The sequence below is a fragment of the Lates calcarifer genome, linkage group LG1, assembly GCF_001640805.2.
Source record: "Lates calcarifer isolate ASB-BC8 linkage group LG1, TLL_Latcal_v3, whole genome shotgun sequence".
Lineage (NCBI taxonomy): Eukaryota > Metazoa > Chordata > Actinopteri > Centropomidae > Lates > Lates calcarifer.
This window is the reverse complement of record NC_066833.1, coordinates 773,588-788,361: the sequence shown is the minus strand read 5'-3', so window position 1 is coordinate 788,361 and position 14,774 is coordinate 773,588. Positions and strand designations below refer to the sequence as shown.

Below are 14,774 nucleotides of genomic sequence, written 5' to 3'. Positions count from 1 at the left end.
GCTCCCAATATCTACACTTAAATGCAATTTCTCTGTCGACATTTTAAGAGGTTCTGCCCAGATAACTAACTAAGACGGAACCTGTTAAGAGCTGTTAAGGTGATAGTACTGTCGAACGGCTAACCAGAGCAGAGTTTCGAACCTCTGTTTGTTCTCGCCGATACAATTCCCTTAACCCTTACGAGGTCATGAATGAACTGTATGTTAGTCTGATTCGGGTTGTTCAGGTGACTCTTCAAACGTTGGAGATGACCTATGAGTAAAAACATTTGCTTTTTGATGTTCACCAACGACATCCAAACATTACTAAGATGGAGATCATTCTGTATATTAAATTATGGTACTCCGTATTTCATTAGTACACATAAGGTCTGAAATAAGACTGACATATACTCAGATCAATCACAACTGGGTTTTAACGTAGTATTTTGTGGGTGATCGGTGTAATCCGAGGGTTGTATGCTACAACTCTTTAAATGCGGTAGATGGCGTACTTGTATATACTTGCTCGTCAATCCGGTTTTGAACAGTTTATGATAACGCTGTATACACTATATAAAATGAGAACCACATAGAAGCTTAACATCATGCACAATATCTCATAACTGGAAAGTGCAGCCTCAACCCATGAAGAACCAGTTCAGTATCAAATGATAGTGTCATAGTATTAAGTCACACGATTAATTACAAAATTACCATTTGATAATAAAATAAGATTTACAAAAAACAGTACAGTACATAAACCAACGTAACAGTTTATTGGGGATTATTAAGATTTTTAAAATCCTAACTGTGCTTCCTCATGTTTCAGATTCTTAAAGGGCTTCTATTAGTGCTGGAATTGGTGGAGGTTTACCTCAGTGGTTACTTCCTAACATTTGTCCCTTGTTATCTAACCTCACCGTACCACAGACCAGAGGTTCGAACCACGGGCGCTGCTCTCTGCCTTTTCCACTTCGCCACCCATCTGTCCTGTGCTAATTTCTCTGGGAGTATGGTATATGCTTGACTTTAAGTTCGAATCCAGGTGCCCAGCCACAGTTTCTTTTAAGATATTCACATCTCCAATGCATTACACCGAAAACATATTCTAAGGTCAAATACCTGGTGTCTACCTAGGGCAGTGTATCATGGCCTTCGAAGCCCAGGAGATGTCGCACTAAACTCACTTGCATCACTTATGACGAAAGCAAAATACACACAGGAACATCTCAGGGGCCATTTGACTATAACAAGAGTTACAAATCGCGATTAATTAAGTAATAACACTAATAGTCATAAAAGTTTATTCATATTTATATTATGTTAATATCATTCTTGTTTATATTTATTATGTAATAATACAAATGTACACTTTGTAACTTTGATCTGAAAACTACAAAGGAACATGTTTGAACATACAGCTCAATTATTTCTTTCAATCAACTTGCTGTATATATTTAACATTTTAGGTGCTCGTGGAAGTGAAATGTTAACTGGTGAAACAGCGTTATATTAAACATAAAACAATTTTCATTTGTGAAGGTAATATTCAATTTTCACTGACAGCAACAAAAAGAGACATACATACAACAAATATGAATTGGAATTTATTGTTTTTCTTCACACTTTTGGATAAGTCTACACAAAGCTTATGTCACAGCTCTAGGATCACTTAGTCTGTCAAATATGTACATCTAATGCTATAGCTTCCATTCCCATGAAATATCTAGTTACTGAAACAGCTCTATTCTCACATATATAGCAAGACGCAAGAATTTCTTGTAACTCTGACAGTAAGCAGACTGTTAACTTTCCATTATGGAGCACAGATGTACAGGAAAAATGCAACAGTAGAAAAGATTAATTGTAAAGTGCTGATGTTCACTTCTGGGAAACTTCATCCAACTTAGGCTCTAGAAAACACAAAGCAGAGCTGTTAACTTAGTGAATGTTTGATTACGTGGTAACTTTCACATTTCAAATTCTCTAATGTCAGAGACTATACAACCTAGATCTAGTTTTTGACAGATTTAAGATTTTCTGAAACCTGAATAGTTCATCTGTGGAACAAGACCTTACAGCGTCACTGACACAGGTGACTGATTGATAAACACCACCACAAGATTATAGTTTATTCAGACTTCATCTTTAAAACCATAAGATATTTTTGCAAAACTCACTTTTTGCTAAATGCATCTCTTACAAAAGCAAATAATTCTTGCATAACTCTTCAAACTTAAAAAAAAAAGAAGAAAGAAATACAGTACACACAAACCTACTAAGCACTAATAGTTTAAATGAAACACACTTGTAGCAACACACAGGTATCCAGCATGTAAGAATATATATATATACACACACACACACTATCGATACAAATAAGAGGAATAGGTTACTTATCTATTTATTATATGATCTATTACATGATATCAATTTGAGGCATGTCAAACTGTGCAGTCAAACATAACTTAAAAACAGGTATCTTGCACATGAAAATAGGAATTGCATCTGTAACTTTATAGTATGAAAATAGTTTAGGTGTTGTTCACAGCAGGAAATACACACACACAGCAATGTACAGCTGTTCAGAGACACAACATGTTTTAATAGCTGACCAACAGCTGATTAACTTGACTCACCTGGGAATTTGAAGTCTGGGAAAGATGTCAGGTCTCCACCACCATAGAGTCTCTGAAGCTTTGCTATCTCCCCAGCCAAAGCCTTCTCATATTCTGAACCTGCATCAACTAGCCCCCCAGTAGCCCTACAGGAGAAGGACAAAGATTCCATTGATTAGGTTTACATCAGCCTTTGATACATAGCGCTTATAGTTCAGTCCACTGGAAACTCTCTTATAACTCCCACATAATTCAATATAAGGGGATTTCTATGTACAGCTTAAATAATTGTATTCCTTTCCAGAAGTTAAAGGCTTTCACAGCATGTGATCTTATGAAAGAAACATTATTATATATATATATACACATTATACATAAACATATATTAAGTCAAGCTAATGTAATATTGTGTAATTATTTTTTTTTTTTACAAGTTTCAGATCTAAACACTAAAGGGTCAATGACGTGACGCTCAGTTTTTGTGTGTCCGTAAGGTTTTGGTAAATTTAAAAAGCTCAAATTTAAAAAATCAATGTATAAATGACTTGCATACAGTCTTTATTTTAAGGACCTGGTCTAAAATTTCTGGTTTTAATAAACAATAAGAGAATTTTAGAGGGGTTTTTAGCAAAAATGTCTAAATGGTGTAACCGCAAAAACTTGTACCAAGTAATTTAACATGCTTAAAAAAGGTTTAAATGTAAATAAAACATCCCATCAAGTAGTTTGGCATAATCTTACACGATCACTGTTTTATAGTAAATAAAACTAAGCTAACAAAATTATTTTGAGTATTAACATTAGTTTGGGGAAATCGTGTCACGAACTCAATTTACTGAAATGTCAGCATGGTGTAACCACAGTTCAAGGAGCCCTTTTGTTAATATTGTTTATCATATCATGTGACAGGAAGTGTTATTACACAGAAGGACTCCTGACAAGCCTAGCTGCTGCAGGACAAGGTTAGCTGCTCTCTTAAAGATGAGATAATTTGACATTTGTAGAGCGTGGTCACATACGCTTGGGTGTACATGTCAAATGGTATGACCTCAGAAAAATATTTAAAATTCATGATATTTGTAAAAATGAGTATTTACTTGAAAAATTATGTTTGAATTGTTCAGACCAAAGACATGTGCATCCATAGGTGTCTATGATAATTCCTGAGAAATTTGATTTTAAGTTGAAATGTCAAGTGGTGTAACCGGTTACACCACTTGACTTCTAGTACAAACCTTTCCGTTAGAGGCCTGTTCTTTTAAATATTAGCAGTTTATTATGCTGATTAAAGGTGCAACATGAATAAGTTACTTATGCACAATTGCTGAACATGAAAATAACTGTAAAAGGCCTAAAACTCCAATAAATTATAAGAGAAATGTTATAAAGATGAAAATTTACATCTGGCCAATAAAATTCAATAAATTTCTGCTTTATGATAATTAATATAATATAATCGAGTCTTTTTTCTATCATTAGATGCCTTTTTCAAGTTGTAATGTATTGTGTAGTTACCAGGAAGGAGAGAGGGAAAGACTAAAAGCACTCTAGTAGCTGAGCTTTCCAAACAAAAGCTGGAGAAGATGTGGAAAAAGTGGAGAGAGTACCAGAGAAACTATAGAAAAAACAAAAAGGAGCTTGCTGATGTTCTTGACTTAACTCCACAATCTGTGGGCATTTCAGTGGATGAGGAAATTCAACATCCAAATAATCCTGAGTCTATGCACAATCACCTTTCCAAAAAGCTTTCCACTTTAGTGGCAGCTGCAAGCAGGTTACAATCCACGCCTGTGTAGTGTATGCAGCCTCATCAGCCTTCTTCCATGCCACTCTCTCTAGCTCTACCTGACACGGGTAGAACGTGCTGTATGGGCTCACATGGAGCCTGTATTGAGAGATGTCATAGGCAAGTGTAACACACCACCCACAACTCTATACGTTATCAGTGATGGACCAGTGACCCAATACAGAAACAAGAAAAACTTTTTCCTGCTCAGCACAGTGCCTTTCCTGACTGGTTTCAGATCACTTGGAACTTCAGTGACGGCGGATACAGCCATCTGAAGTGGCACTGATTTGCAAAGAACTTACTGAAAGTTCAGTCATCTAACATAAAATGCTACTGGATATCTGAGGAAGCAAAATTTGCAAAGTATGATGAATCAGTGCCAACGAATGTCCCTGCTGTGAGGGGTACACTGAAAGTTCACCAAGTGACCTCTGAAGAGCCATCTGTGATTCAGTGGAGGGAACTTTCTTGTTTCTGTGCGAGACCTGGTATCTGCAAGTGCTATTATTCAACTGTGGTAGATTTCCACACCCCAACAGAAAACCTTCCCTCAACATCTACTGACGGTTAGCAGGATTTGAAAGGCAAGTTTGTTCTGGTCAGATATGAAAATAAGCCTTTTGTGGGACATGTTATGCAGGTGATTGGAGAAGAAGTAGAAGTGAGCTGCATGCAACAGCTGGGCGGGAAGAATGTCTTCACCTGGCCTCATCCACCTGACCTCATATTCTATTATGAGTCAGATGTGCTGCACATAATCTCAGAGCCAGAGCCTTTGAATTCACGTCATTCAAAACTGTGCTGAGCTGTCGCATTGAAATCGTTTTCTGGACAGTCAGGTTTCTCCTACATCCCCCACACCTGCTTGCTCTCTCTTACTTCAGTAAGTTCAGTTCAGATGACCTGTCATTCTTGGTTTTCTTGGTCAATTTCTTCAAGAAACAATGGCCTTTGGCTGTAGGGGTGGTATTGTCAATTGGTGTAACCACTTAGCGTCAAGTGGAGTAACCAGAATTTCTTTTAAAAATATAAAAATATGCAGTTCAGTTATTGTGGAATGAATAATATTCTCTATTGCAATGTAATGATGTGTTTTTCCACAATTTTTAAATAATTTGTCAAAAATTATTGAGAAAACCGAGGTCATTTCAGCCTTGTGTTGACCTCAGTACTGTGAAAACGGCTGAAATTTAAATTTACCAGATTATCCCAATAAAATCCATTGGCATGTGGTATTTTAAAATCAAATAATTACTTTTACGAGTACACATACAAACACTTTAGATGTATAAAATATTCAATATTCTTCATTTTGTTGCGGTTACACCATTTGACATTTTCAGGTGTATTCAGTCTTTCCTTTTGTTAAAAATGTTGTAAATGTCATTTCAAATGACATAAAACCAACATGAACACAAAATATACATTTTAACAAACCTGAGGCATACTTTCAAAACATGATTTTAAAAGATTTTTAAAATTGTCCTGTGGACAACCCTTATTTGTCACTGACCCTAAAACACTGTTCTTTGTTTCTGTAGTAATTCTGTCCTCGGCAGCATCCAAAGCTGTGATACAGCCTATGAGAAGTCTGAAACCAATTCCTAAAATACTGTTTTCCAAATACTGACATTAACAACCTGCTTTGGAATCACCTGTGTGGGGCACACAGCTGTCACAGAGCAGCAGCCCTGTGGAGTCTTTCTGATGACCTGCTAAAGGTGAAGGTAGTGAGACTTACTGGCTTTTTGTCGTGTACTCGCGTATGGAGTCCAGGAAGAGCTTCTGAATGGGGTCCATAGGTGCTGAGAGTCACAAGGAAAAAAAGCAAATTAATTTCTCTTCACAGAAAAATACTCTTGAACCAGGATCATGCATTTAGATATCATCTGTCCATTTGGGTAGAACACATCCAGTTTTAACTGTAACCCTCATGCAACAAAACAGCACCTGGGAGAGGTAGACAGTAGGCAGCTACAGGAGTCAGACAGAGAAGAACACGTGAAAGATCAGGTGAGTTGACAGGTTAAAAAGTTGCTGTGATAGGTCATGCTAGGCTACATATTTACAGCATTGTTGTAAGGTATAGATTGCCAGCAGTTTAGCCCTCCAAAACATTTAACATTAAAGTCCAAAGAACCATTTTAAAATCTTCAATGTTGACTCCACACACAGCAACCGGGTCTCACCAAGTAGTTTTTCCAAGAAAGAGGGAGGAAAGTTTACAATTTCGCTTTATCCATTAGCAGAACACACAAACATGTGGGGATTGATTACATATTACTTTCGTCATGTGACTCCAAAATAAGTGTGAGCACTGTGGGGGAGGAAGGAGGAGGAAAGAATATAAATTAAAGATGGCTGCAACCTCAACATACACCTTCACCAGTGGAAACGGTACCTTTAGCATTATCTTTAGTGTTTAACAAGCACCAATACAAAAATCAAATATAACAATTCCATTCAGTCACAACACAAAACTGTGAAATTAGTAGTGCTGAGAATTACTTTGTATTATGAATGAACATCTTAGGAAAGAGGACTGGGGAAACTCTGCAACTTAAAACCAAAGAAACCATTTTGAGTAGAAAAAAAAGCAATTAGTGAAAAGGTGGGAGGAACAGATCACAGCGACAAATGTGGGGAGTTGGAAAGAAATTCTAGAAATCAGAAGTGGTGAGTAAGCACGCAGATGTTAGTAAGAAGTAAAAAACAAAAAACATAAAAGGCATGAAAAAAGCAAGCCACAAATGCTATGCAGGTAACACATGCATCGTATGTTGGCTGAAGCAGCACAAACACATTAGGCAGTGAGTTGAACTATAGCTACATGAAAGATGACCCAGTGAGGGGCGGGGGTATATGTGCCTGGTGATTATGGCATGAAGAAGGAAAGGTTTTATTTGGGGGTTATGGGCTAAAATTTTATCAAGTAACACTAAGGGACTATTAGAAACAAGCTGTGCAAGGCTAGAACAAACGGTGTTTGTGACGTCACGTATCTTTAAAATTTATCCTTATACTCATCACAAACGACTACTGTATATTTGTACAAATGGTAATGAAAATGACTGCTGGTAGACTGCAGGATCCACAGAGGAAAAGAGAAGGATTGTGGGGGAGGGGGAAGTTGTAGTGTGTACCCTCAGATGGTTCAACTGGTTCAGGTGGGCCCTCCGCCTGCAGCTCCTCTCCTGCAGCTTCAGCTACAACAGATGCAGGGTCTACCAGCTCCTCAGTGCTCTCAACAGGGGCAGAAACTTCAGGTGCAGTCTCAGCAGGGACTTCAGCAGGAGATGCATGAGCCTCAGGCTCTGGGGCCACTTCTACAGGAGATGCTTCAGCCACAGGTTCTGGGGCCACTTCTACAGGGGCAGCTTCAGCCACAGGCTCAGGGGCTGCATCTACAGGTGTGACTTCAGCAGCAGGGGCTTCAGGAGCAGCTTCAATAGGAACTTCAGCAGCAGTCTTTGTAGCTGTGGCTTCAGGGACCACTTCAACAGGAAGTTCTTCTGGAGCAGCTTCAGTCGCTGGTGCTGCATCAACAGCAGGGGCTACAGCTGCAGCTTCAGGGGCTGCAGCAACAGGAGCTTCGGCAATGGGAGCAGCAGTTTCAGTGGCAGCAGCTTCAGCAGGATCTACAGCTGGTGGGGCAGCAGCAGCTTCAGCAACAGTTTCAGCCACTGGTGCAGCGTCAACAACAGCTTCAGCCACTGGTGCAGCGTCAACAACAGCTTCAGCAACAGCTTCAACCACTGGTATAGCTTCAACTACAGCCGCAGCAACAGCCTCAACCACTGGTACAGCTTCAGCGACAGCCTCAACCACTGGTACAGCTTCATCAATCACTGTAGCTTCAGTAGCAACTTCAGCTGTAGCTTCTATGACTGGCACAGCTTCAGCAAGAGGTGCTGCTTCTGCTGCTGGGGCTGATTCAGAGACTACTTTGACAGCAGGAGGTACTTCAACAATAGGTGTGGCTTCAGCAGTTGAAGCTGGGTCAGAAATAGCTTCAGCAGCGGGAATGGCTTCAACCACTGGCACGGCAGCTTCTACTACAGGTTTGGTTGCCACAGCTTCAGGTGTAGCAGCAGAGGGCATGGGCTCTGCGGCTGGTTTAGCTGCAGCTGCTGCTGCTGCAGCGGCTGCTGGGCTAACGTCTTTCTTGGGAAACTCATATGGCTTGTGCTGGATAAGTTTCTCTACATCGAAGTATGTTTTAGCCCGGTTTTTGTCTAGGACGGAGGAGGGCAAGCAGACAAGATGCATTATTTATTTATTTTTTTTAATGTATATGGTTGAATGACAAAATGTCCACTATAAATTTACATTTAACATAATCCCAACATTTTAAATAGAAGATTATCTTAGAGGGTGGCATCTGTACATGTATTCGTTTACAGAAAAATACAAGAAAAAAAAAAATAAATAAAATAAAAAAGGCCTATGAGATAGCCAAAGACATGCAGTAAATGTACTGTAGGAAATTTGAAAAAACTTAATAGAAAAGTAACACAATTAAAACTTTGATTGTAACCGCTTTATATTGAGATAAATGGAATATATCATAATAAACTACAATGATCCTAAAAAATGTTGGTCAGCTGACAAGACAGTTAGTTAATGAAATCATTTGTAAAACCTGTGGAAGGAAAGAAATTAGTGAAAATGATGAACTGTGGTGCAAGCATCACAGAATAATTGTATTTTTCATTTTCACATATAGAGGCAAGAACCCCTTAGAATGGTTTTCTGCATCAATGCTTCATAAAGTGTGATATGATTTTGATCTAAGTCACAAGAACAGACAAATATGATGCCCTTATTCTATTAGCACACAAACAATTAACTTTTCACATCTTTATTGAACACACCCATTAAACACTAAGAGCTGATGGAAAAGGGAAGTGAACCCTTGGATTTAATAACTGGTTGAACGTCCCTTGGCAGAAATAACCTCAAACAAGCTCTTCCAGTGCCTGTGGTCTCTGAGCTCATTACACAGCATCTCTATTGGGTTATGGTCTGGTCTGGTCTGGTGTTTAGAGTCATTGACCTACTGCATCACCCATCTTCTACTGAGCTTCAGCTGCTGGACAGCCACCCTGATATTATCCTGTAAGATACACTGATAAACTTGGGAGTTCATTTTCATCTCTCGAGAGGACTTTGTAACTATTTACAGCTTTATGCAAATCAACAACTGATACTGCTTTTTTGCAAGGAATGAGTCACATCAGGAGATGCTTCTTGTAAATAGGAGAGTGAAATGTTTATGTTTAAGTAGCTCTAACCTACACCTCCAATCTGGTTTGATTGACTGAACTCCAAGTTCAATTCAATTCAGTTTTATTTATATAGCGCCGAATCACAAAACAAAAGTCATCTCAAGGCACTTTTCATATAGAGCAGGTCTAGACCATACTCAAGTATGCTAACTCCTGACTAAAAATAGTTTCTGTTGCTTGTCATTAGCCAAGGGGTTCACATACTTTTTCCAACCTACAACCTGAAGATCTGACCATATTTAAAGATAAATGTATACACTGCATTCAGAGAGTATTCAGAGCCCTTCACCTTTTTCACATTTTGTTATGTTAAAATTATGCTTTTTCCCCTCATCAATTTGCACTCAGTAGACCATAATGACAAAGCCAAAAAGAATTTTAGAAATATCTGCAAATAAATAAAAAAGGAAAAACTGAAATATCACATCGACATAAGTATTCTGACCCTTTACTCAGTCGCTAGTTGAAGCACCTTTGACAGCAATTACAGCCTCAAGTACTTGGGTATGATGATACAAGCTCTATACTTGTGGATTTGGGAATTATTTGCCAGTCTTCTCCATAGATCCACTAAAGCTCTGTCAGGTTGGATGGGGACTATTAACTGACATTTTCAGATCTCTCCAGAGTTATTCACTTGGGTTCAAGTCAGAACTTAACCTCAACTGTGACCAGTCTCCCTGTCTCTGCTGCTGAAAAACATGATGCTGCCACCACTATGCTTCACTGTTGGAATGATACTGGATAGGTGATGAGTGGGGACTGGTCTCCTCCAGACATGATGCTTACAATTGAGGCCAAATAGTTAAATCCTGATCTCATCAAATCAGAAAATCTTGTTTCTCACAGCCTGAGAGTCCTTTAGTAGATGGTTTCATATGTCTTCCACTAATGAGAGGATTTCACAGGATCTCTCAAGCTCAGCCAGAGTGACCATCAGGTTTCTTGGTCACCTTTCTTACCAAGGGCCAGTTCTAGGGTTGGTCCTAGTTCACTTCTTCAGTTTAAGAAGAATGGAGGCCACTGTGCTCTTGGGAAACTTCAACGCAGCTTTTTTTTTTTTTTTGTAGTATTCCCCACATCTGGGCCTTGACAAAATCCTGTGTCTAAGCCCTTAAGGCAGTTCCTTGAACTCATGGCTTGGTTTTTGCTCTAATATGCATTGTTAGCTGTGAGACCTTATATAGACAGGTGTGTGCCCGTCCATATGTTTAAATCAAATGAAATTACAACAGAATTTGGACTCCAATCAAGCTGTAGAAATATCTCAAAGATGATCAAGAGAAACCTGAGCTAAATTTCAAGTCAAGTCCAAGCAAAGCGTCTAAATACTGACATCAATGTGATAGTTCAGTTTTTCCTTCTCGATGAATTTGCAAAAATGTCTAAAATTCTGTTGTCACTTTGTCATCATGTGGTATTGAGTGTAGACTGATGAGGGAAATGAGGGATTATGAGAAAGTAATGATTACACCATAAGGCTCTTTTTCACATTTTGGGGTCAAGGGGTCTGAATATTTACTGAATGCACTGTACATGTTTCTATGTGTTTAAGACTGTACCATGACATGGGACATGTAGGTTTGGAATCTCACTCCCGACCTTTTCTGCACTTGCATTCCATGTTCCCGGCAGTGTTCCACACATAGTGTCAAAGACATGGGCTAAACTAGCTTCATGCTGGATAATTTTGTTCTGCATTTGAAAAATAAAAAAACGTAAAAACTTAATGCAATAATACAGTCATGACAATATAGAAAAACATATATACACCAAGGTTACAGTATGATAAGCCATGTTGCCATGGAGTAGCTATTGGTGGGCCATTTTTTCTTTCACCTTTACCTGCTGACATTCAGTGAATGCAATTCTGATACTTCCTTAGATGATTATGAGCCGAGATCTGAAAGTTACACCGAGCACCTCTTTTAAATGACTTTCAAGCTAATTTAGGTTTGTTTGTCCTTGAAGGACATGGCTATAAAGCCATTACTGGAAAAAATAAGTCACACTGATTCCAGCAGTATGTTATGACTCTTCCTGAGGTTAGCTCCATGCATACTGCAATGATGAACAGTTGATACTGGGTTAGTGACTGAGTGAATGCACAAAAGGACACAGTGACTCAGTTTCAACAGAATAAGTAAACATTGAATGGACAGGATAGAAGCTGGAAATAAAATGGTTTTAGACTATTTAGAGTGAACAAATGTGGTATTTTATGTTTCTGTGCCATTACTTTGCTACAGTCAGTTAGGTTCAGCAGCTCCTCTAAACTTAATGCTGAGATAAGGACACACAGTCATGTCAGGATACTGAGATAGAAACCATGCTTATCCTTAATGCCAGGGTAAAAATATACAGTAATATTACAATAGAAATTAACAGTAACGTTCTGATGCTTCAAACCTAAAAGGTTTTAAGGTGTACTGTTGTAGCAAATAAATAAATATTTTCAAAACAACAATTTCCACCTACACTGAAACCTGACATGTTTTTTTCCTTGACCAGATCAGGGACACTTGTACCACAGTTCAAGCAGAGTGAGCCTCATTCAAGAGCTGATAACGAATCAGCCATATGTTGAGACTGTAGCAGTGATTCTTTGAAACATACCTGAGTTGTTCTTTTTTGATGACTTCTTGGAACCTCCAGATTTTGTGCTAAAGGCTACAGCTGCAGGTGCCCTGCTCAGAGTAGTCCAGCTCTCAGCCTGCAAACACTGTCACACACACACACACACACACACACACACACACACACACACACACACCACACACACACACACACACACACACACACAAAATAAAGACCACTCTGTAATTATTAATCACTTCTACCCTTGTCATTCAGCATATGACTATCTAAGCAATAGTTTAAGCAGGTTCACCTAAACAAGAACCTGTGGGATTTAAAACATAAAACAATTAGAATTATTAGTCAGACCATTACTTGAAAGGCAAATACACATTATATTCCAAAAAAAATGTTGCCCCTGCAATAATTGTCCTTATAATCTACTTAAGTATCAGTAATCTGTAAAATATATTAGTCTTAACTTTGTAAAACAGTGTCCATTTGTCTATCTTTCATATTATCATTTAGCTCTTTTTTGTGGAGAAAAAAAAATGCAATACAATTAGTCATAGTTCTTGTTTTCAAAGGCTACTTTTCATTCAGTTTTAGTCTTGTTTTCATTCATCATACTTTTTGTTAATGAAATGAACATAACATTTAATTTAGATTTTGCAATCTTTTAGAACAACTTCTACATTTTGATAATACCTCTGCTTAGACATGCTCTGTCAATTATGTATGTAGTCTTGGTTCTTCCCACATGTCCACACTGTCATATCATATTAAACCTTCAAGACCATTGTCTGTCTGGCATTTCACTTGGGTACTGGTTATTAAGTGAAACACACCAGGAATGACAGTGCACATGCAGACAAACGGCTAGGCTGTGTCTTTGTAACTCTGAATAAAGATCCATAAAAGCATTACACTTCTTAAATGGCCTATTTTAATGTTTTAACTACATGTCTTACATAAATATTAACCACTAACTTACACAAGAACATATATCCTCCCTTTGCAGGGCTGTCAGTGAAGTCACTGACATTATATTGCACTGATGAGGTTTTAAGGACCATTCTGTCTAGTTTACCACTTTTGTTTCTCATCAAGTAGCTTCAAGATGGGAAAAAACACCTTATTCCATAGCCTGACATTCTCATATGTTTTGTGTATCTGCTTGTTTCAGCTCCTCATTGAAGTACAGTACAGTAGAGTTTTCACATGTGTTTTTGTTGATGTTGTTTTTCTGGCAAATTTCTAAATGTGATGTGCATCATTTTATGTAACTGAATTTCAGCCTGTTTTCTACCTTTTAAAACATTGGGATTTCCACTAGAATTTAAAGTGAAGTTCTGTGGGTTTGAAAAATCTGATTGTACAGCAGGAGTCTGCATTGACTCTCCCACTGGTATTTCAGTGGGGTGTGAGAGATTAAAACAAAATTACTTTAATCCAATCATAACACAAAGGAGACTCTTCCAAGTAAACATGTCCAGTACCATTTTTCTGCATGAGCAGCTTCAAATGAAAGTGACGCTAGTCATGACTAATTCATGACTAACTAACCTTGTACATACATGCCCACACTCCGACAAACCTGCTTCCTACGAATATCAACCACAACTCCCATGACACCATGCAGTAGTACTCTGAAAGTCAAATTCCCTGTTCGAGCTTCAGTTGGCAGGCCTGGGTGTCTGGTTTAAGCCTCTTCCAATGAGGTGTGCAGTTAGCGGAGTTTGGTGTAACTGCCTAAAATTTGTGCTCCTAGGTTCATGATTCAGAAATCTCAGCAATTACTTATCTTTAAATATAATAAACATTTTTTTAGAAGCTCGGCATGAAACTGAGTTCAGTGATAGCTTAAGAGACTGGATAATATTCTGGTTAACAACGCAGCCTTGAAGTTAGCTAAAAGTGAAGGAAAATAACTGATACCCAGTCCAAACCGTTATAATTAAGTAGCATTTGCAATAATTACACAAAAGTTACACTGTGTTGTGAACACTTGAAATTGTACTACCTTGACACAGCTCAGTCGTCCTATCCTCAGCAGGGAAGCCGCCATCTTTCTGTACAGCGAGCCTGTGCTGGCATTCAAAAAATACACAACTGTAAATCAAGACAATAATGACGACGTCAACACATCTTTAACATGCATGTAGCAATATTAACATCGTGCAAAAAACAGAACCGCAGTAAAAGTAACAGCTGCGATAAAATCTCAAACCCCGTCTCCAAGAGATATAAACAGATTGCAGAGCATGTGTTGACTAAAAGTATATATTGACTGTTACCTTTTGATAAATAAGGCTCTTATATGCTCTTTTTCGGCTGGTCAGTGCTCCAGACGTGGCTCACAGCAGCATGAACATGGCTCAGTCCAATCTAATCACCTTTTATGCAACACATGAATATGCCAGTTCACGCCCCCTTCCTGACAAAAGCCCTGCAAGTGCTGCCCGTAACGAATTTGTCTGTTTTTTTTTTTGTTTGTTTGTTTTTTTTTTTTTTGTTTTT

At 38.3% G+C, this 14,774-nt stretch overlaps 1 protein-coding gene across 2 annotated transcripts; it reads right to left on the bottom strand.

Moving 5' to 3' along the window:
- Window positions 1–1,576: 1,576 nt before the first annotated feature.
- si:ch211-140m22.7 (uncharacterized protein LOC570370 homolog) lies at window positions 1,577–14,711 on the bottom strand. 2 transcript variants are annotated; one of them, XM_018696578.2, is made up of 7 exons: window positions 14,552–14,711; window positions 14,278–14,344; window positions 12,294–12,399; window positions 7,533–8,624; window positions 6,131–6,194; window positions 2,622–2,746; window positions 1,577–1,895 (listed from the first exon to the last, which is right to left on the bottom strand). In XM_018696578.2, the coding sequence occupies exons 2-7, from the start codon at window positions 14,320–14,322 to the stop codon at window positions 1,864–1,866; spliced, it is 1,464 nt and encodes a 487-aa protein (XP_018552094.1). In that variant the 5' UTR covers window positions 14,323–14,344; window positions 14,552–14,711; the 3' UTR covers window positions 1,577–1,863. The 2 variants fall into 2 exon arrangements, with proteins under 2 accessions (XP_018552094.1, XP_018552095.1); XM_018696579.2 differs by having other exon boundaries at window positions 14,278–14,339; window positions 14,552–14,703.
- Between the last annotated feature and the right edge of the window lie 63 nt (window positions 14,712–14,774).

Coding starts and splice junctions, on each gene's coding strand:
- si:ch211-140m22.7 (XM_018696578.2), bottom strand. CDS start 14,322: ATGGCGGCTTCCCTGCTGAGGATAGGACGACTGAGCTGTGTCAAG. Junction 8,625..12,293: donor ATCAAAAAAGAACAACTCAG/GTATGTTTCAAA, acceptor CCTCCGTCCTAG/ACAAAAACCGGGCTAAAACA. Junction 6,195..7,532: donor ACCAGTTGAACCATCTGAGG/GTACACACTACA, acceptor TGTGACTCTCAG/CACCTATGGACCCCATTCAG.